The sequence below is a fragment of the Neofelis nebulosa genome, chromosome 17, assembly GCF_028018385.1.
Source record: "Neofelis nebulosa isolate mNeoNeb1 chromosome 17, mNeoNeb1.pri, whole genome shotgun sequence".
Lineage (NCBI taxonomy): Eukaryota > Metazoa > Chordata > Mammalia > Carnivora > Felidae > Neofelis > Neofelis nebulosa.
In genome coordinates, this window is record NC_080798.1 from 13,199,971 (window position 1) to 13,220,744 (window position 20,774).

At 49.5% G+C, this 20,774-nt stretch overlaps 1 protein-coding gene across 3 annotated transcripts; it reads left to right on the forward strand.

Annotated features, from left to right (window-relative positions):
- Positions 1–1,139: 1,139 nt before the first annotated feature.
- LOC131498906 (carcinoembryonic antigen-related cell adhesion molecule 6-like) lies at positions 1,140–13,406 on the forward strand. 3 transcript variants are annotated; one of them, XM_058706420.1, is made up of 10 exons: positions 1,140–1,300; positions 2,139–2,498; positions 4,773–5,051; positions 5,288–5,542; positions 8,549–8,827; positions 10,321–10,441; positions 11,419–11,471; positions 11,768–11,799; positions 12,226–12,267; positions 12,526–12,731. In XM_058706420.1, the coding sequence occupies exons 1-10, from the start codon at positions 1,237–1,239 to the stop codon at positions 12,589–12,591; spliced, it is 1,551 nt and encodes a 516-aa protein (XP_058562403.1). In that variant the 5' UTR covers positions 1,140–1,236; the 3' UTR covers positions 12,592–12,731. The 3 variants fall into 3 exon arrangements, with proteins under 3 accessions (XP_058562403.1, XP_058562402.1, XP_058562404.1); XM_058706419.1 differs by lacking the exon at positions 10,321–10,441 and having other exon boundaries at positions 12,526–13,406; XM_058706421.1 differs by lacking the exons at positions 4,773–5,051; positions 10,321–10,441 and having other exon boundaries at positions 12,526–13,406.
- Positions 13,407–20,774: the final 7,368 nt, after the last annotated feature.

Consider the following 20,774-nt stretch of genomic DNA (forward strand, 5'->3'; position numbering starts at 1 on the left):
TTCCCTCGAGGATCAGGGAACCTCCCGCCACCGGACCTCCCCCCACCTCTTCTCTTCCCGGGACACACAGGACACTGCCTGCACACCTGGAACCTGAGCTCCTGAGACACTTGGTCCCGGGTCTCGGTCCCTGGAAGCAGAGGCCGGGCTGGGGACACCCAGGGATGGAGAGTGGGTCCCTCACCAGTCATCACCCTGCTTGCCCTCTTCTCACCCTCAGAACGTTACTGTGACCTTGCTGCCAGGAGTCAACGCAACTTCCCCAGAGCATTTGAGAACACTGGGGGGACCCCGTGCCCCGCTGGGCTTCTCTGATACAGATGGAAAGAATCCCCTGGGTTTGGGGCCTCTGGGGCTCTGTGTGCGATGCTGACAGACTCGAGGCCAGGACTCAGCAGAGGCCAACTCGGAGTAGGGAGGAGGCTCGTCCTCTGAGAGAACCAGGTCCCAGTCAGCCTGGCTATTCAACGTGTGCCTGGCCCAGGACAACCAGCATCACCTGAGAGCTTGTTAGATGCAGACTCTCAGGTCCACACCACACTGCTGAGTCAGAATGTGCATTTTACAGGATCTGCAGACCCTCTGTGGGTGCAGGAAAGAAGGAAGTGGCCCCACTCCCACATCCTGGGGTCTCAGCCTGGCTGGCCATCTGCTGAAGCAGCATTTCTAGGGGTCACCAGGGCATTTGCGATCTTTAGAAAGTTCCACAGGTGATTCTGATGCCCGGTGGGGGTAACATCCCTGTGAGGAGAGTTCCTGGGGTAGCCCCTCGGGCTCCTGCTCTGAAGAGAAAAGCCACATGGGGAGGAGAGAGGGCTGCAGGGGGCTGACTGTGCGCCCCGACCCTGAGCTGTGGGGAGCGCCCAGGACACCAAGGCCACAGGCTTGTGCTTGTCCACACAAGGGCATTGTGTGCGCACTCGCATATGGTGGGAAATCCCAGCTGAAGAGGGAGAGGCCTCAGCAGTTCCCAGGGAACCCAAACGTAGACGAAATGAAAGGGGAAGGAGACCAGGAGGCCAGGAGTGAGGGGAGGGGAGGAGAGGGGAAGGGGAGGGACCGGGCAGAGACCCCGCCCCTGCCCACGTGACCCGGCTAAGTGCTCCTGCCCCCAGAGGCGGCTCAGCACAGAGGGAGGAAGGACCACAGAACCAACTTGTGACAGCGGTGCTCCTGAGCATTTCTGGAGCCGAAGCTCTCCTCACAGAGGGAAGGACAGAGCAGGCAGCAGGCGGCATGGAGCCCCCCTCGGCCCTTCCCCGAGGAGGGCGTGTTCCCTGGCAGGAGCTCCTGCTGGCAGGTGAGAGGGACGATCCCCTGGGTTAAGGGTGAAGGGAAGAGAGAGACTGGCTGCGGTCTCCCAGGGGAGGACTGGGCACCGAGAGGGGACATGGGAACAGGGCAGGGCAGGACAGGGGGTTCCCGGCTCAGCAACAGGAAAATCTCATGATCTGGAAGAGGCGAGCGAGCGACGTGCTGTGTCCCAAGTTACTCATCACTGAGGGTTGAATTTTGGAAACGATGTGAGCAACCAGGGACCCTAAACGCTGCGCCTCCCACCAACCTGAGATATTGACAGATCAATGCTGGGCCCTGGGAACACTCATTCATTCATCCACAGGTATTTGCAGCCAGCCCCACCCTAGGGCACAACACAGATCAGAGTCCCTGCCCTCCCTGAGCACACTTCTCGGGGGAGGAAGACAGACCAGCAAAGACACAGAATGGGAGGTCGGGCATTGACAGGCCATGAAGGGAACAGAGCAGGAAAGGTCAGAATGTGAAGACAGAGGGTCTTTAGAGGAGGCGGTGTGAGCAGGCCTCTCCCAAGGACCCCTGAGTGTGAGCAGGTACCTGAGGGCAGTGAGGGAGTGAACCCACAGACATCTGAGGGAGAGTACTGGAAACAGAGGAAATCACAAGTTCAGAAGCACTGAAGCCATGGCGGTTGTGCCGCTGACCTTGACCAGTAGGACACACACACACACACACACACACACACACACACATACACACACACACGCTCACCCCTGGGCCCAAGGCTGAGCGATTAGGACCTGCTCAGTCTCCAGGGCCACATCTTTCCGTCCCAATACATAGGCCAAATATTGACCCAGGTCTTCTCTCTTTCCTCCTAGTCTCACTCCTAACCTTCTGGAACCCTCCCACCACTGCCCAAGTCACTGTTGAATTGGTGCCACCCAATGCTGCCGAAGGGAAGGACGTTCTTCTGCGTGTCCACAATCTGCCTGCCAATCTTCTAGGCTTTGGCTGGTTCAAAGGGACAACTATAGATCCCCATAGAGAAATTGTATCATATGCAGCAGACTCACAAGAAATTACCCCAGGACTTGCACACAGCGGCAGAGAGACGTTATATCACAACGGATCCCTGCTGTTCCAGAACATCAGCCTGGAGGACACAGGATACTACACCCTACAAATCATAAAGAGGAATGTTCATGTTGAAAGAGTAATTGGACAGCTCCGTGTATATCGTGAGTAATTCCTGTCACCTCTGATGTCAGGTGGAGTGAATTCTACTTCGTACACACAGGATTGACAGGCCTGGACTGTGCCTCCCTTCCCTTCTGCATTTTATTCCAAATGGTGTTTGAGCATTTAGTGCAGGACACACAGAGTAGAGATGAATTTCCTAAGATTTCAACTCCTTTCCTGGCATCCAGACTCTATGACCATCTGAGAAAGACCATGCAGGTCACGGTCAAGGCCAGGCCCGAAGGGGCCCTGGGATCCTCACTAGAGCTCAGCCCAGAAGGCCCTTGCCCAGAACAGTGCCTTGGGGCTCCTGAGTTTCGTGACCCCAGGGACTCTGTGCCAGGGTGGGGTAGGGCTCCTGGGCAGGGCTGACAGGGAGCAATGATTTCCCAGCTGCCCGAGTCCTGAGCCTCTGAGCTGGTCGCCAGCCAGGGCTCGGTCTCCAGATCTACATCTGGAGAGAGGCATGGGCAGCACAGACATAAAAAGCTCCAGTCCATTAGCCAACTGCTGTGGGGGCCTTAGGAGACTCCAGCGGAGGGTCAGCACCCCCAGGGAGGAACAGAGCAGAGAGATGCTCTTTTTTTTTAATTTTTTAAATGTTTTTATTTATTTTTGCAACAGAGAGAGACAGAGCATGATCAGGGGAGGGGCAGAGAGAGAGGGAGACACAGAATCGGAAGCAGGCTCCAGGCTCTGAGCTGTCAGCACAGAGCCCGATGCAGGGCTCGAACCCACAGACTGTGAGATTAACCTGAGCCGAAGTTGGACGCTTAACCAACTGAGCCACCCAGGCGCCCCGAGAGAGATGCTCTTGATGGCTCTTCCTCTCCCAAGAAGGAGGCCCAGGGAGGGAGCCTTGTCTTGTGGAGGCAAGAGTAAGATAGGCCATTTGATTGACGGCCGCGATATGCCATTTTAGGGCCAGGTATTTAAGGATGGTTAAAGGTTACTTCACAGGCATGGCAGGTGGAGATCATTTACCATTATTCCTGTTGTATTAGGGGGAAACTGAGGCCCAGGGAGGTATAGTCACTGACTCAGGGTCACACAGGCTGATGGGCTGCTGGGCAGCACAGTCCCGTCCTCTCCTCCATCAGCGGGAAGGGTGCTGATGTGGGCAGTGAGAGCAAATAGAGAGGCTCATTCTGTGTTCGCTCTACAACTAATGACCCCCAGCAGCAACCTGAGTCAGCATGCCCCGGCCGCCCCTCAGGTGGCAGATCCTCACCTCCCGGTGCTGGACTTGAAATCACTGAGTGTTTCCTGGTGTGTTGGTGTCGCTCCCACCGGGGTGGAATTGCCTTCTCCTTCTGACTCTGCACCTGAAACCAGCACAGGGTCCACGTGTAACCAACTCACTTGCTTTTGTTTAGGAGGGAAGGCGTGAGGGACGCCTGGGTGGATCAGTTGGTTGAGTGTCCAACTTCGGCTCAGGTCCATATCTGCTGAGATCAAGCTCTACATTGGGCTCCCTCCTGTCAGGGCAAACCTTTTGGATCCTCTGTCCTCTCTCCTTCTATGCCCCTCCCACCCCTCTCTCTGTGTCTCTCTCTGTGTCTCTCTCTGTCTCTGTCTCTCAACAATAAATGAGCCCTAAAAAAATTATTTAAAAAAAAATAGGAGGGATGGAGTGAACAGTGTGGGTGCCTCTGTTGCTGGAGGAGGGCAGGGGTCCTGTGTAGCCAGGCCTCCTAGGATCCTGCACCAGGATGCCTTTCTGAAGAGATGTGGTCATTCATTCGCTCATCACCCCTCCTTCCTGCTCATTCTCTGACTCTTTGCTTGATTTTGGACTCTGCTCTGCCATGTATGGGATCACTGTCTCACGGCAGTCATTATCAAAGCCCCTTCAGGCCCTGGGCCCAAGTACTGAACTGACCTCTGGGCTTGCTTCTGGTGTCCCTGGGTGTCATTTCTGCTGAGATCCCCATCCTCTGGCCAAGCCATCAGGTCTGTGAAGAACCAGGAGAGGTGCCGTGTTGGGAGGTTGGGGGCTGTCTCTGACTCTGTCCCGCGTCTTCCACGACAAAACTCTGCTCTGTGATTGACATTTGAGAAACTCTGTGCTTGCTCTCAGACTCACAGAGCAGGGGGCTTTTCCTTCTGTGAGTCCTCAGATCCTCTCGCATTTGTCTTGAGATTCACAGATCTGCTTTATTCTTAAGGACTCGGGTTGGCAGACAGATGAGAGAAGGCAGCTCTGATTGAAGATGCCTTTGGAGGAATCACAGGTACCACACAGGGCAATGTTCTCTCTGTTGTCTACACAGCGGAGTTACCCAAACCCAACATCATAAGCAACAACCCGGACCCCGTGGAGAACGTGGATTCTGTAGTATTAACGTGTGAACCTCAGACTCAGAACACAAGCTACCTGTGGTCAGTAAACAGTAAGAGCCTCCCGGACAGCGCCAGGCTGGAGCTGTCCCTGAACAACAGGACTCTCACTTTACATGGTGTCACAAGGAATGACACAGGACCTTATGAGTGTGAAACCTGGAACCCAGTCAGTGCCGGTCATAGTGACCCATTCACCCTGAATGTTCTCTGTGAGTAACTTGTATTCCTACCTGGCCCCGGTCTGCCAGCCCAAATCCATGCTGCCAGAGGTCAGGCCACATCTGTCCTTCTGGGGTCTGAGTACTTGACTCTCACCTAGACACCCAGGCTGGCCATGGCTTCTGACCCAACTTAGTTGGACACTGTGGCCCCTATACACACCCAGATCTTCCTCTTCCCCTTCCCTTGGATTACATCACATGTGGGTTTATTCTGTTTGCTCCAGATGGCCCGGATGCCCCCACCATTTCTCCCTCAGACTCCTATTACCGTCCAGGGGCAAACCTCAGTCTCTCCTGCCACTCAGCCTCTAACCCGCCTGCACAGTATTCTTGGCTTATCAATGGGAGCCCCCAGCCATCCTCACAGGAGCTCTTTATCCCTAACATCACTGTGAATGATAGTGGATCCTATACCTGCCTCGTCTATAACCCTGGCACTCGCCTCAGTAAGACCACAGTCAAGACTATCACAGTCTCTGGTAAGTGGATCCCTGGAGCATTTGCATCAAGCACTGTGGTGGAGATCTTCCTGGTTTCCAGAAAAGAGCCTAGAAGAAGTTATTTTGCATTTGCTTGTGACTCAGATCTGTCCCTGAACTCTCCCATCACATGTCTGCAGATGCTTCCTCCCTGTGCTGTCTGATTTCTCATGGCAGATCTTGAGATCTGAGATCTGAGATCTCCCAGTCCAGTCTGCAATGTGGGGAGGGGATTCTGTCAGTTCCCAAAACCCCCACACATATAAGGCGTCTTTGCAGATGGGGAAAAAAGAAGGGTCCTCAGGGTCAAGTTGCTTTTTGTTGTTGTTGAACTGCAGACGTGCTTTATATATTCTGGATATTAATCTCTTACCAGCTATGATTTGCAAATGTTTTCTTCCAGTCTGTGGGTTGCCATCACTTTGTTGTTGTTGTTGTTGGTGGTGGTGGTGGTGGTTAGGGAACTTTAGTTGACACACAAGGTAACACTAGTTTCTTGTGCACAACATAGAGATTGGTCAACTCTGTGTTATGCTATGCCTACCACAGTGTAGCTACCATCTGTCACCATGCAATGCTATTAAAATACCATTGACTAGGGGCACCTGGCTGGCTCAGTAGGTAGAGTATGTGACTCTTGATCTCGGGGTTGTGAGTTCACGCCCCACATTGGGTGTAGAGCTTATTTAATCTTAACAAAATCTTTAAAAAATTAAAATAATAAAATGCCATTGACTATATTTCCTATGCTGTCTATTTCCTTCCTGAGTCCTGTTTATTCCTTAAGTGCTACCATCACTTTCTTGATTGTGCCTTTTGGTGCACAGAAGTTTTCTATTTCAGTGCAATCCAGTTCATCTGTTTTTTCTTTTGTTGTCTTTGCTTTGGGTGTCATATCTAAGAAATCATCGGGAAATCCAGTTTCAGTAAGCTTTTTATTTATGTTTTCTTCTAAGACTTGCACAGTTTTGACTCTTACGTTTAGATGTTTGATCTGTTTTAAGTTAGTTTTTGTGCGTGATGTAAGGTGAGGATCCAATGTCATTCATTTGCATGGGTATCCAGTGTTCCCAAGACCATTTCTTGAATAGAAGTTTTTCTCCATTGAATGATCATGACAACCGTACTGAAAATCATTGGACCCTATGTATCAGGATTTGTATCTGGGGTGCCTGTTGTATCCCATCGGTCTCTATGTCTATCTACATAGCAGGCCCACACGATTTTGGTGACTGTAGCTTTGTAGTCAGGAAGTAGGAGTCCTCCAAATTTGTTCTTTTTCAAAATAATTTTGGCTATTTGAGGCCCCTGAGATTCCATGTGACTTTTTGGAAATTTCTATTTCTGCAAAATATTCCCTTAAGAATTTAACAGGGGGGGCACCTGACTGACTCAGGACAGTGGATCATGCGACTCTTGATCTCGGGGTTGTATGTCCAAGTCCCACGTTGGGTATAGAGATTACTTAAAAATAAAATCTTAAAAGAAAAGCATTTGTTACGGATTACATTGAATCTGTGGATCTCTTTGGGTAGTATTGTCATCTTAACAATATTAAGTCACATCATCCATGAACATGGGATGTCTTTCCCTTCATTTGTGTCTTCTGTAATTTCTTTCAGCAACGTTTTATAGATTTCCATGTATACTCTATTGCCTCATTCTTTCATTCCTAAGTATTTTATTCTTTTTTTTTTTTACTTTTTTTTTATTTTTTTTTTATTTTTGGGACAGAGAGAGACAGAGCATGAACGGGGGAGGGGCAGAGAGAGAGGGAGACACAGAATCGGAAACAGGCTCCAGGCTCCGAGCCATCAGCCCAGAGCCTGACGCGGGGCTCGAACTCACGGACCGCGAGATCGTGACCTGGCTGAAGTCGGACGCTTAACCGACTGCGCCACCCAGGCGCCCCAGTATTTTATTCTTTTTAATGTTATTGTAAATGAATTTCTACCTTGATTTTGGGAGGAAGGTATTTTTAGTGTATAGCAACAGAATTGATTTTTGCCTGTTGATTTTGTATCCTGCAAGTTTGTTGAAATTGTTTATTAGTTCAACAATTTTTGCAGAATCTTTAGAGTTTTGTACATATAATTTCCATCATCGACAACCAGACCTCATTGTACTTATTCCTTTCCAATTTGATTGCATTCTATTGTTTTTCTCCTAATTATTTTGGCCTGGACTCCTTTCCTCTGTTGAACATGGGTGGTGAAAGAGGCATGTTTATGTACTATCTGATCTTAGAGGAAACACTTTCCGTGTTTCACCATAGAGTATGATGCTAGCTGGGGGTGTTTCCTATAAAGCCTTGATTCTGTTGCAATCATTTCCTTCTATTTATAAGGGTGCCAGTATTCTGTATACAGTAACCGCTTCTTTACAGAAGTTTTTCACCATGAGAGTCAATCCACAGTGGTGGAAGTAAAAGCCTTCTTCAGCCTGAGAAATCCTGTAGATTGAAACTCTTTAATTCCTAAGGTGATGAAGACTGGGTGGGCTGCTCTCATTTCCTAATAAATTATAACCATGCAAATACCTTCCCTACTTTACACAAAGCTTCTGGGGACGCAGAGATAGAAGGCCTGCAAGCCTTCCTCCCCACCATACACGAAAAGGTATATAAGGAGTGAGGCTTGATCTATTAAAGTCATAGAAGTTCAAGAAAGGAACCACACAGGAGCCCATGGGAAAAATTCCACCTGCTGATGAGGATGCTGGACATGGGCTAAGAGGTGTGTGGTGCTGATACTACAGAGATGTTCAGGCAGACCAGGCAGATGACTGAGGGCCAGAGGGGGACCTGAGGGTCAGAGGGAGAGGTACAGCCCCCTCCTTATAGATCGCCACCTGAACAAAGACACTCATCCTTCTGCAGACATCAGGGCGATCCTCTGGGGCACCTTTACAGAGCTCAGTGGGGCCCTCGGCGTGACCGAGATCTTGGAAGACAGAGCAAGGCCCCAGGCCCCCTCTCATTCTGTCACCTCCTCTGTTTCTCCACAGAGCCAGTGTCCCAGCCCTCCATCAACATCAGCAACACCACAGCCACAGAACATAAGGACTCTGTGGTCCTGACCTGCTCCACAAATAACAAAAAGGTCTCCATCCGGTGGTTCTTCAATGGCCGGAGTGTAAACCTCACAAAGAGGATGAAGCTGTCCCAGGACAACAGGGCCCTCACCATAAGCCCTGTCAGGGTGGAGGATGCTGGGAATTATCAGTGTGAAGTCTCCAACCCAGTCAGTTCCAGCAAAAGTGACCCCGTCAGGCTGGCTGTGAGCTGTGAGTAACCCACAACTTCTCCCCCTTCCTCCCTGTATATTTCATGGGTAGGGGGTGTGTGTGAAATAGAATACAGGTCTGGGGGAGGTGGGAGCCTCCTTCACAGCCTCTACAGCAATGTGGATGAGATTCCCGGAATTAGACTAATCTTGTTAACATCTTGGTTCTGCTTTATACCAGCTGTGGGACCTCAGACAAGACACTCAACCTCCAGAACCTAAGTTTCCTCATCTGTAAAACTGGAAAGAACGGCTGGGTCTTAGGGCTGTTCTGAGGGTTGTCACTATGAGGTTAATGAGATCTTAAATCCTGAGACAGCATCCTACACAGGTTCAAGGCTCAGTCAAATTTAGCAGTTCTTGTTCTTTTGTCATTGACGTTGTTGTTATTAGCCGTAATGTCCCGTGGAGCTGGGATTAAGTGTTGTCTCAACTCGGTCCAGTTCTGTGACCTTCACTACTTTACTGAAGCCCTTGACACTCTCAGACTGTAATTTGCAGAGTGGGGTTGACACATGGCCGCCTCATGGAAGCAGCAGATGAGATAAACACAAAGTATTTTCCATGTGCCTGGCCCAGCGCTGACCTCGAAAGCAGTCAGCTAGTGTTATTTTCACTAATCCTCGTTGAGTGGACAAGTAGGGGCCTCCCTCTAAGTCCATCGATAGTGATGGAAAAGAAGAAATGGAGGAAGAGGCATAATGTGAGAAGAAGAGAGAGAGGCCTTAGGAGGAAAATAAACAGGATGTTGGCACTGGCCACAGTTTTGGGCAGAGGAGGGCAACATGAAGATTCAAGTCCAAGGTTTCACTATGAGGAGTAGAAACGACACAGCAGGGGCACCTGGGTGGCTCAGTTGGTTAAGCTGGCAATTCTTGTAGGTTTTTTTAAAGTTTTTTTAAAGCTTATTTATTTATTTTGAGAGAGAGAGAGAGAGAGAGAGAGAGAGAGAGAGAGAGAGAGAGAGAGATGGAGTTAGGGAGATGCAGACAGAGAGGCAGAAAGAATCCCAAGCAAGCTCTGTACTATCAGCACAGCATCCAATGCGGGGCCAGAACCCATGACCCATGAGGTCATGGCCTGAGCCAAAGACACATGCTTAGCCAACTGAGCCACCCAAGTGCCCCAAGCATCCAACTCTTGATCTCAGCTCAGGTGATGATCTCCTGGTTCGTGGGTTAGAGCCCCTCGTTGGGGCCTGCACTGAAAGTGGACACCCTGGTTGGGATTCTGTCTCTTGCTCTCTCATCCCCTCCCCCTTCTTGCTCTCTCTCTCTCTCTCTCTCTCTCTCTCTCTCAATAATATATAAAAAACTAAATGACACAGCAGCCAAGCGGGTTGGGATGCTGTAGGGATAACACACACCACCCAGACCTGAAAGGTCTTTCCTTCCTCCTTAACCAGGCCCTTCCCCCCCCCCGCCCCCAAGCCCCTCATGACTTCAGCAGATATGACTTGGGACTCATTCCTCCTCCTTTTGCTTCTTATTTCAGATGGAAGAAGCCCCACGGGCCTCCCTGTGGGGACCAGTGTTGGCATTGCAATTGGGGTCCTGGTTGGGGTGGCACTCGTGGCCGCCCTGGGCTATGTCCTGCTCCGGGTGAAGTCGGGAAGGTACGATGGTATTTCCCACACACGATCCTGTCCACCACCCCTCCCCCACCCCAGCGACCTCACCAGCAGGCAGATGCCGTCCTGACCCGGGATTCTGGGCTGGGTGTCCCAGACCTCCCAACTGCCCCCTGGATTTCTCCTCTGATCACACCTGGCTCCTTCCTCACCAGCTGCTGCCCGGGGCCCTTCCTCCACAGCTGCCTCTGTGCTAAATTAGGGACAATCACAGAACAGCCCCTCAGGGTTGTCCTGGTTCGCTCGGCAACACTACAGCAGTGCTCGGTACTAAGTGCACGGTGACCGGTACCTCCCGTGGTTTGTGAGTCCACATGCCCTGGGACGGGGATTTGCAGCCTCAGGACCGAGGGTGGTCCTGGCCAAGGTCACGCAAGGGAGAGTGGAAGACCCTAAAGGCCGGGTGGGGTCGACCCCCAAAGTGGCACCTGCGGGAACCACGGCGCCTGATGTGTGACACCGCAGACCCTGGGCCCCGTCAGGTAGAGGTCCTGGGACGAAGCCCCTCGTCCAGGCAGATGGAGATAGAGCACGAGCCAATGTCAGTTTTCAGCGTCTTCTGGCCTGAGGACTCGAGGGTCCAGCCACAGCAGGGGCACCGCATTCAGGGATCTGACATACCTGGAGCTCCCCAAGCGTCCTGCACACGCAGCTGGCCGCCTTGACCCTTCCACTCACTCAGACCCTCATGTGTGATTCCTTTCCTGGGCCCTTGATCCCTCTTCGGGACACTTTCTCCTGGGTGACCGTCCGCTGCTCGGCTTCCTCTCTGGTCCGAGGATACATGTGCTCCGAAGGCCTTTTTTTATCCCTCTCCTGGGCCCTTCCCCTCCTAAATAGACTGGTGGAGAGATGGGGTCTCTAAGGCCTGCTTGGAATGAGGACCCTCCCTGTCCCCTGTTCTGACACCAGAGCTGTGACCTCTCCCTGCCCACCTCACAAATAAGCCTGATCTTTCCTAGGGCCAGTGGCCAACGTAATCACAGAGAGATGGGGCACCCAGCCTGCACCTCTGGTGAGTATCCCTTCAGCCCAGGCAGCACAGGGAGCCACTCGACCTGTCCCCCAGTGTCCACTCCTGCCAGTCACACCCTGGGGCCTCTGACCACGTCCCTGGGGCTTCAGTACAGGGGACCCCAACTGGCCATACTCCCTGACCTATGGAATCTAGGTCACGGGTCAGCACCTCACAGACCAGCACCAGTGGGTCTCCCTGTGGGAGGTGCTCCTTCCCTGGTTCTCCGAGAGCTGATGACCCGGTACCTCCTGGCAGGGTGGACCCTGGCTGCTAATTCCTGTTTCTGTCCCCAGGTCATGGTCCAGTCAGCAGCTCCACATCCCCGGTAAGCCCGCCCCCTCCCCACTGGGGTCTAGGTTGTGCGGGCGCAAGGCAGAGAACCAACGAATTCAGCAGCACTGCACACACCCTGCTTCCCCCAGAGAGCCAGGACAAGGCAGGGCCCGTTCTGCCCAGGATTTGGACCGTCTTCAGGGACAGGACCACTCCCCACCCCGTCCTGAGTCTCTCCTGCCACTCTGAGCTGGCCCAAGGGGAACCCTGGAGTCTGGCCAAGGACAGAGCACTGGGAACATCAGCCAGGGGTCCTGGGCTAATAGGAGTGGGGCAGGGAGTTAAGGAGAGACTGGTCTGGGTCTGGGGTGTGGGTCAACAGGCTTGGCGAACGCTGCTCAAGAGGCAGAACGGGTCACCCCTGCAGAGAAATGACTCTCCCTCTGTCCACTGACACCCATTCTCTCCCCCTGTTCAGAACGCCCTACCCAGCCCGGGGACAGCCATTCCCATCTACCAGGTGAGTGTGGGCAATGAATGTTCAGGTCCCCCAAGCCCAAGGGGACTGAGGATCTGTCCCCAGCCTGCCCTGCCTGTGCTTTCAGGTTTAGGACACAGCAGGGCAAAAGGGCACAGGGGCTAGTGGGAGGAAGGAGGGGCCTGGGGCAGAAACCTGCCACCCAGCCAGGTTCCCAGAGAGGTGGACGCAGGACCTGAAAGTCACCCAGACATGTTCTGAGAAGCTTGCGGGGTTCAGAGGCCTCTTTTTCTTTTACAGGAGTTACAACACCCTGACAGGAACATTTACTGCCAGATCAACCACAAAGGACAAGTGTCTTCTTAGTTTCCCCTTCCCCTGGGAGCTACTCCTTCCAGGGGCCTTCCTGAGACCCCAGACCCTGGGTGGGGTCAGGTGCCGCCGCCTGAGCCAGAGAACCAGCTCTGAGCCCAGAGGATATTCAGGGACATGGACCCAGGGTCCGGGCCTTCCTGATTTCTGGAAGCCCTGACAGGCTGCCACAAACCCCGGATGGGCCAGGACAAAGGCCCCCATGTCCCAGGAAGTGGGGTTTCCCAGGGAAAGTGTCCTGGGCCCTGACCCACCAGGGACAACATGAGGGGATCTGATTAAACAGGACTCTTCCCCCTCCTTGGCCCTTTTTTGGTGAATGGTGATTTCTCTGAGCAGACATTCACCTGAACCTCTGGGGCCCTTCTCTCCTGGGTCACACAGGGAAATGTTCCCTCTGAGTTCACCAAGCCCCCACCTTAGTCCCCTGAGATAGAGGAGGGGCGAGGGGTGTTGACATGCTGGGACCACGTTAACTAGAAAAGGAGAGATCACCAGAGCTGTGGCCAAACTATGACAGCACTCAGCGGTCCTCACCCTGCTCAGGGACCAAGGCTGGAGACACCTCCAGTGTTTGCAAATGTGCACGGGGTTCTCAGGAGCACAGAACATGGGGCCTCTGATGACCTCAGGAGGATGAGCTTGGAAGGAGCAGCTATAGTCAGGCACACATCCCAGGTGGGACCCCTTCATAGCCTTTTGGTGTCCTGAGCCCTTTGGTCCTCCTCACCCATCCCCAGTGGCCCTGACTGGTGTCCTTCACCAATAAACTTGCCCTGTCCCCAAATCCAGGATCCAGGGCACTGAGACCTGTCTGAAGGTTTCTCCAGCCTTCGGGATGTCCTTCCTGCTGAGGTGACATAAAGGCAGGTTGTCAGAGGAACCCCAGGGGTTGGGACCCAGAATTCATGCTCTGAGCATAGCCTTCCCGGACACTCCCATGACATCTAGCCCAATAGCTCCCAGCAGTGTCCACTTTTCTCCCTGAATGGGATCTTATCTTGAAACACACCTCCTCCCCATAAATAAGCATGCAGGTCAGAGGCAGAGGGCTTCCCCCACCTAACTCACGCAGGCTCCCATGGTGTTGGGACAAAGTGTCTCTTCCACCTGGTCCACAGGCCTCATCCTACTGTCCCACCTGCAGCCTCCTTCACACACCTGGGCCAGCAGCTCTCAGTCCTTCCCTGAGGCCCCTGGTTGTGTGCCCATGTGGATTCGCTTGCGTCAAGGTGCCCTGTTCACACAAAAGCGGTCCAAGCACCAAGGCACCGCACCCACGTTTCCCAGGTGGGTTTGCCATCACCCACTTGTTTCTTAGTCATGAGATGAGAGGTAAGGAAAACAAGCTGCAAAGTATCACGTCATGTTTAGCTCTGTGATGCTCCAATCGCAATGCACACTATGTTGGATTAGACAGGGTGACGCCTCTTGTTAGTTTCGTCTTGCTGCTCTAGCAAATTATTGTAAGCCTAGTGGTGGATGTCAACACAAATCAAGGTGCCCACCTGGCTGTCTCTTCTGGAGGCTTAGGAGACAGTCTGTTTCCTTGTTTTCCAAGCTGTGCCGTTGGAGGCTTCCCACGTTCCATGGATGTGGCCCCTTCCTTCACCTTCAAAACCAGCAGTGCAACATCTTGAAGTCTCTCTGTGTCCTGTTTCCACATCACCTCTTCTCTGGTTCTGCCTCTCCTGCCTCCTTCTGTCACTCCCTCTGTCATGCCTGGGTGGCTTAGTCAGTTATGTGTCCAACTTTAGCTCAGGTCATGATATCACAAGTTTCAGCCCTGTGTCAGACTCTGTGCTGACAGCTAGGGAGCCTGGAGCCTGCTTTGGATTCTGTGTCTTTCTTTCCCTGCCTCTCTCCCTCTCTCTCTCTCTCTCTCAAACTAAGCCCTGGGCATAGTTGGGAGACATTAGCACCTTGGACAGTGTCTCAGCCTGGGGCTGAAGAAGCTGCCCATGTCTATTCTCTGTAAGAAAGATGTAGTGAGGGGTGCCTGGATGGCTCTGTTGATTGACCTCGGCTCAGATCATGATCTCAGGGTTTGTGAGCCCAAGCTCACGTGGGCTCTCTGCTGTCAGTGCGGAGCCCACTTGAGATCCTCTGTCTCCCTCTCTCTCTCCCCCTACCCCGTGCTCTCTCCCTATCTCTGTCTCTCTCAAAAATAATACAAACATTTAAAAAAGTAATAATAGAGGCTCCTGGGTGGCTCAGTTGGTTAAGCGTCCGACTTCAGCTTGGGTCATGGTCTCTCACAGTCCATGAGTTCGAGCCCTGCGTCGGGCTCTGTGCCGACAGCTCAGAACCTGGAGCCTGTTTCAGATTCTGTGTCTCCCTCCGTCTCTGACCCTCCCCTGTTCATGCTCTGTCTCTCTCTGTCTCAAAAATAAAGGTTAAAAAATTAAAAAAAATTTAAGTGTACAATTCAATGGTTTCTAGTATATAACTCACAGAATTGTTCAACTATCAGCAGAATCAATTGTGAACTATTTTTATACTTTACAGCCATTAGCAGTCATGCCCTCTTTCCCCAGATGCCCACAGTCTTTTTTTTTTTTTCAACGTTTTTTATTTATTTTTGGGACAGAGAGAGACAGAGCATGAACGGGGGAGGGGCAGAGAGAGAGGGAGACACAGAATCGGAAACAGGCTCCAGGCTCCGAGCCAACAGCCCAGAGTCCGACGCGGGGCTCGAACTCACGGACCGCGAGATCGTGACCTGGCTGAAGTCGGACGCTTAACCGACTGCGCCACCCAGGCGCCCCAAGATGCCCACAGTCTTAGGCAACCACTAATCTACTTCCTGTCTCTACATCCATCTCTGGGATTCAATGTGCAGTCTATGGTGAGCAGAATAATGTCCTCCCAAAGATATCCAAATCCTTATTCCTGGAGCCTGTAAATATACTACATTACATGGCGAAGGGGAATTAATGTAACCAATGGAATTAAGGTGGTCAATCTGCTGCCCTTAAAAAAAATGGACACTATCCTCGATTATCTAATCGAGGACACTATCCTCGATTATCTAACGTCGTCATGAGTCCTTAAATGTGAACGAAGAAGACAGAAGGATCAATGTCAGAGTGAGCTGATGTGAGAAAAACTTGGTCAATTGTTCTGGACTTTGAAGATGGAAGGAGGCCACAAGTGAAGCAGTTATCAGCAGACTCCAGAAAGTGGTAAAGGCAAGAAAACTGATCCACCCCTAGAACCCAGAGAAAGGAATGTGGCCCTGCCAAGATATTTATTTTAGCCCAGCAAGATCCATGCCAGACTTCCGACCTCCAGAATTGTAAGGTAACAAATGTGTTGTTTTAAGCCACTGTGCTTCTGGTAATTTGTTACAACAGTAATAGGGCACTAATATAGATGTCATATTAGTTTACATTTTTGCATTAATATTAAATTTGGGGGACTTGATAATAGGACTGTGGATGTATAGGAGGAAGTCCTGGTTCTGATGAGATACAGGCTGAGGTAGTTAGGGTGAAGTATTATGGTATCTATAACTTTCAAATGATTCATCAAAAAATCATATATATATACATATATATGTGTATATATATAGTATATATATACACACATATATATGTGTGTATATATATATATATATAATAAAATGTGTGCGTACACGTGTGCACATATTTACATCTATACATCTTACTGTGCCTAATTTATAAATTAAACTTAATTTGGATATGTATGCATAGGAAAAAACATAGTATACATAGGGCTCAGTACGATCATGGATTCAGGCATCTATTGGAGATGCCTGAATATATTCCCCATGGATAAGGGGGGACTACTATATAAGTTGGATAAGTTCTGAGAATCTTATGTACAGCATGGTGATTTTAGTCAACGATACTGTATTGTATATTTGAAATTGTTAAGAGGGTAGATCATAAATGACCGCACCACCAACAAAGAATGATAATTATGTGATGTGATGGAGGTGTTAGCTAACGCTGCGGTAATAATCATTTTGCAATACATAGATGAATCAAATCATCACATTGTACAGCTTATGTTGTACGTCAATTGTATGTCAATTATATTTCAGTAAATCTGGGAAAAAACTTTAAAGAACTACCAAAAAAAAGCAAGTAAACAAACAAAAAACAGCAAATATTGTGGGGTGGTTTTTTTTTTCCTTTTAAAAAAGTTTCTATTTTTTATTTATTTTTTTTTTAAATTTTTTTTTCAACGTTTTTTATTTTTATTTTTGGATAGAGAGAGACAGAGCATGAACGGGGGAGGGGCAGAGAGAGAGGGAGACACAGAATCGGAAACAGGCTCCAGGCTCCGAGCCATCAGCCCAGAGCCTGACGCGGGGCTCGAACTCACGGACCGCGAGATCGTGACCTGGCTGAAGTCGGACGCTTAACCGACTGCGCCACCCAGGCGCCCCAAAAGTTTCTATTTTTTAAGAGAGAGAGCAAGCAGGGAAGGTGCAGAGAGAGGGAGGCAGAATCCCAAGCAGGCTCGGCGCTGCCAGCACAGAGCTGGAGGCGGGGCTGGATCTCACAAACCATGAGATCATAACCTGGGCCATAATCAAGAACCAGAGGCTTAACCGACTAAGCCACCCAGGCACCCCAGCAAATATTGTTGATAAGGAAATGGCAGAATTACATTTAAAATCAACTCAAAGATGTCCAGCATTGTCAGTGTCCCCCTGGGATGTCCCAGACAGCACAGATCAACTGTCATCACTCATAGGTGATTATTGTCTATACAGAGAAGCCCCCAAAGCCTGTAAACATATTGGTAGAAATAATAAAAGAGTATAGCAAGATGTTTGACTTTAAGATCAACATAGTGTACAAAATTTATTGCATTTCTATAAATTAGAAACAAATAGAAAATGTCCTTTTTTTCCTTTCTTAAAAATATTTATTTATTTATTTATTTATTTATTTATTTATTTGGAGAGGGAGACAGAGAGGGCAAGAGAAGAGGGGAGGGGCAGAGAGAGAGAGAGAGAGAGAGGGAGAGAGAGAATCCCAAGCAGGCTTCTCACAGTCAGCACAGAGCCCCATGCAGGGCTCCATCTCAGGAATGGAGAGATCATGACTTGAGACAAAAGCAAGACTCAGACGCTTAACCAGCTGAGCCACACAGGTGGCTCACCATCGGAGTGCCTTGGGGGCTCAGTCCGTTGAGCGTTGGACTCATGATCTCAGTTCAGGTCATTATCTCTCTGTTCCTGAGATTGAGCCCAGTGGGGGGCGCTAATGGTGTAGAGCCGGCCTGGGATTCTCTCTCTCCCTCTCTCTGCCCCTCCCCTGCTCTCTCACTTCCTCGCTCTCAAAAATAAACCTTAAAAAATAATAAAAAATGAAAAGAAACCATTAATAATAACGAACACTATAGATCATTTTGGAATAAATTAACAAAAGATGTGCAGACTCTTATGCGTAAAATAAAAAAAAAAAAAAAAACTTTACCGAAAAATATTAGGGAAGACTTAAATGGAGAGACGTCACATGTTCATGGATAGAAAGGGTCAGCTTCATAAATACATAAAGCATCTCCTAAATTGGCTATTATTCAATGAAGTTCCAACCAAAATCCCAACAGGGTTTTTATGGAACTTACAAGCTGAACCTAAGTTTATATGGAAAGCCAAGATTCTCCTGAAGATGAACAAGTGTAAGGGGGAAATGACTTGCGTTCTTAGGTGGAAAGATTTAGTAAAAAGTTATAAAAATTAAGACAGTGTAGGGCTGGCACAGGAGTAGATAAATTGATCCCCGGAAAAAACAGGGAGCCCAGAAACAGACTCATGCAGATGTGGAACTCTGATATACAACCAAGATGCCGGTGCAGATAAATGAGGAAAGGTGGGGGGCGCCTGGGTGGCGCAGTCGGTTAAGCGTCCGACTTCGGCCAGGTCACGATCTCGCGGTCCGTGAGTTCGAGCCCCGCGTCAGGCTCTGGGCTGATGGCTCGGAGCCTGGAGCCTGTTTCCGATTCTGTGTCTCCCTCTCTCTGCCCCTCCCCCGTTCATGTTCTGTCTGTCTCTCTCTGTCCCAAAAATAAATAAAAACCGTTGGGAAAAAAAAATTTGAAAAAAAAATGAGGAAAGGTGGAATTATTTAATAAAGGAGGTGGAGAATTATTTAATAAAGGAGGGTAATTAGTTACCCATATTTTTAAAAATGAAAGTAGATTCCTACCTCAAAGGAGCACAAAAATCAATTCTAAATCGATTAAGAATCTAAATGTGAATGGAATATTGTCTTTTCTTCTTTCCTTTTGAGACATGCTTTGACTTGCCGCTTGATTTCTTATTTGGCCCGTTGGCTGGCCGTTGTGTGTTGCATATTAAATATTTAATATTTACATTGTAGATTTTTCAGCTATGTTTTTTTTCAATATTTATTTACTTTTGAGAGCAGGGGAAGGGCAGAGAGAGAGAGAGAGAGAGAGAGAGAGACAAAGGATCGGAAGCAGACTCTGCACTGGGAGCAGAGAGCCCAATGCAGGACGCAGACTCAGAAACGGTGAGATGAGCCTGAGCCGAAGTTGGACACTTAACTGGCTGAGCCACCCAGGCACCCCCCAGCTTTGTTTTATTGTTGATCTTTAGCTTTGTGCCATCGTGGTTGGCAAATATAGTTGGTATGATTTCCGTATTCTTAAAAAAAAAAAAAAAGAACTGAAATGTGAAAAGCCAAACTTAACTTTTTGGAGAAAAGAGAGTATCTCTTAAGCAAGGCATGAGAAGATTTAACTGTAAAACTGGAAGACTGAGAAATTCAACATTGAATTTCTGTTCTTGAAAAGATACCATAAGAAATGAAGACAAATCATCCAACTGACAGACTATTAGCACTTAATATATAAGCATACATAAAGAACTCCTATATATCAATGAGGAAAAGATAAGGGGCACCTGGGTGGCTCAGTCAGTTAAGTGTCCAACTCTTGGTTTTGGTTCAAGTCATGATCTCATGGTTCATGAGTTCGAGCCCCACATCGTGTTCTGTGCTGACAACATGGAGCCTGCCTGGGATTCTCACTCTCCCTGTCTCTCTGCCCCTCCCCTGCTCTCTCTCTCTCTCTCTCTCTCTCAAAATAAATAAACTTAAAAAAATAAATTTAAGGGGCGCCTGGGTGGCGCAGTCGGTTAAGCGTCCGACTTCAGCCAGGTCACGATCTCGCGGTTCGTGAGTTCGAGCCCCGCGTCAGGCTCTGGGCTGATGGCTCTGGGCTGATGGCTTGGAGCCTGGAGCCTGTTTCCGATTCTGTGTCTCCCTCTCTCTCTCTGCCCCTCCCCCGTTCATGCTCTGTCTCTCTCTGTCCCAAAAATAAATAAAAAACGTTGAAAAAAAAATTAAAAAAAAAATAAATTTAAGAAAAAGATAAATAACCCTATAGAAAAACAGACCCAAAAAAACCCCATAAAATAGGCATTTTACAAAAGAAGCACAGCCAATACTCCCATGAAAGGAAGCCCAGCCTGCTGAGTATTCGGGGAGACACAAATTCAGACTGCAGGGAGATGCCATTTTGCAGCCGCCAGACTGGCAAGAATTAAAAAGTCAGAAAAGTCGGAGGGATGCGGATCAAAAAGAATTCTTTACTTTGTCACTAGTAATGTATAACTGCTACCACCACTTTGGAAAACAATTTGGCATTGTCCCCTAAAGCTGAACAGATCTTACAGCCCAGCCATACCGCTCCTGGGTGTGTACCCAGGAAAAACACTTACACATAAGCATAAGGGGGCATGTAAAAGAATATCCATAAGCAGCCACTGCTGGATCAAAACACTGCAGGGGAGGGAGACAGGAATCCAAGGATGATTGATGACAAATGCATGGTGATACAGTAGGAGGTGATACACCAGTAAAAACGGAAGAACAAAAGCATACATTGGAATATTGGAAATATGGGGGTGCCTGTCTGGTTCAGTCATTGGAGTGTGAGACTCTTGATCTCAGGGTTATGAGTTCAAGCCCCAGTTTGGACGTAGAGATTACTAAAAAGGCACACTTAAAAAAGTAAACTTGGGGAGGGCCTCAGTGGCTGTCGGTTAAGCGTCCAACTTTGACTCGGGTCATGTTCCTGCCGTTCGTGGGTTCGAGCCCCGCATCGGGCTCTGTGCTGACCGCTCAGACCCTGGTTCCTTCTTTGGATTCTGTATCTTCCTCTCTCTGCCC

What these genes read in the sequence shown, in the direction of transcription:
- LOC131498906 (XM_058706419.1), top strand. Translation starts at nt 1,237, where the DNA reads ATGGAGCCCCCCTCGGCCCTTCCCCGAGGAGGGCGTGTTCCCTGGCAG. An exon ending in CAAGACTATCACAGTCTCTG is followed by an intron (nt 5,543 to 8,548) that starts GTAAGTGGATCC and finishes GTTTCTCCACAG; the next exon opens with AGCCAGTGTCCCAGCCCTCC. An exon ending in TCAGCAGCTCCACATCCCCG is followed by an intron (nt 11,800 to 12,225) that starts GTAAGCCCGCCC and finishes CCCCCTGTTCAG; the next exon opens with AACGCCCTACCCAGCCCGGG.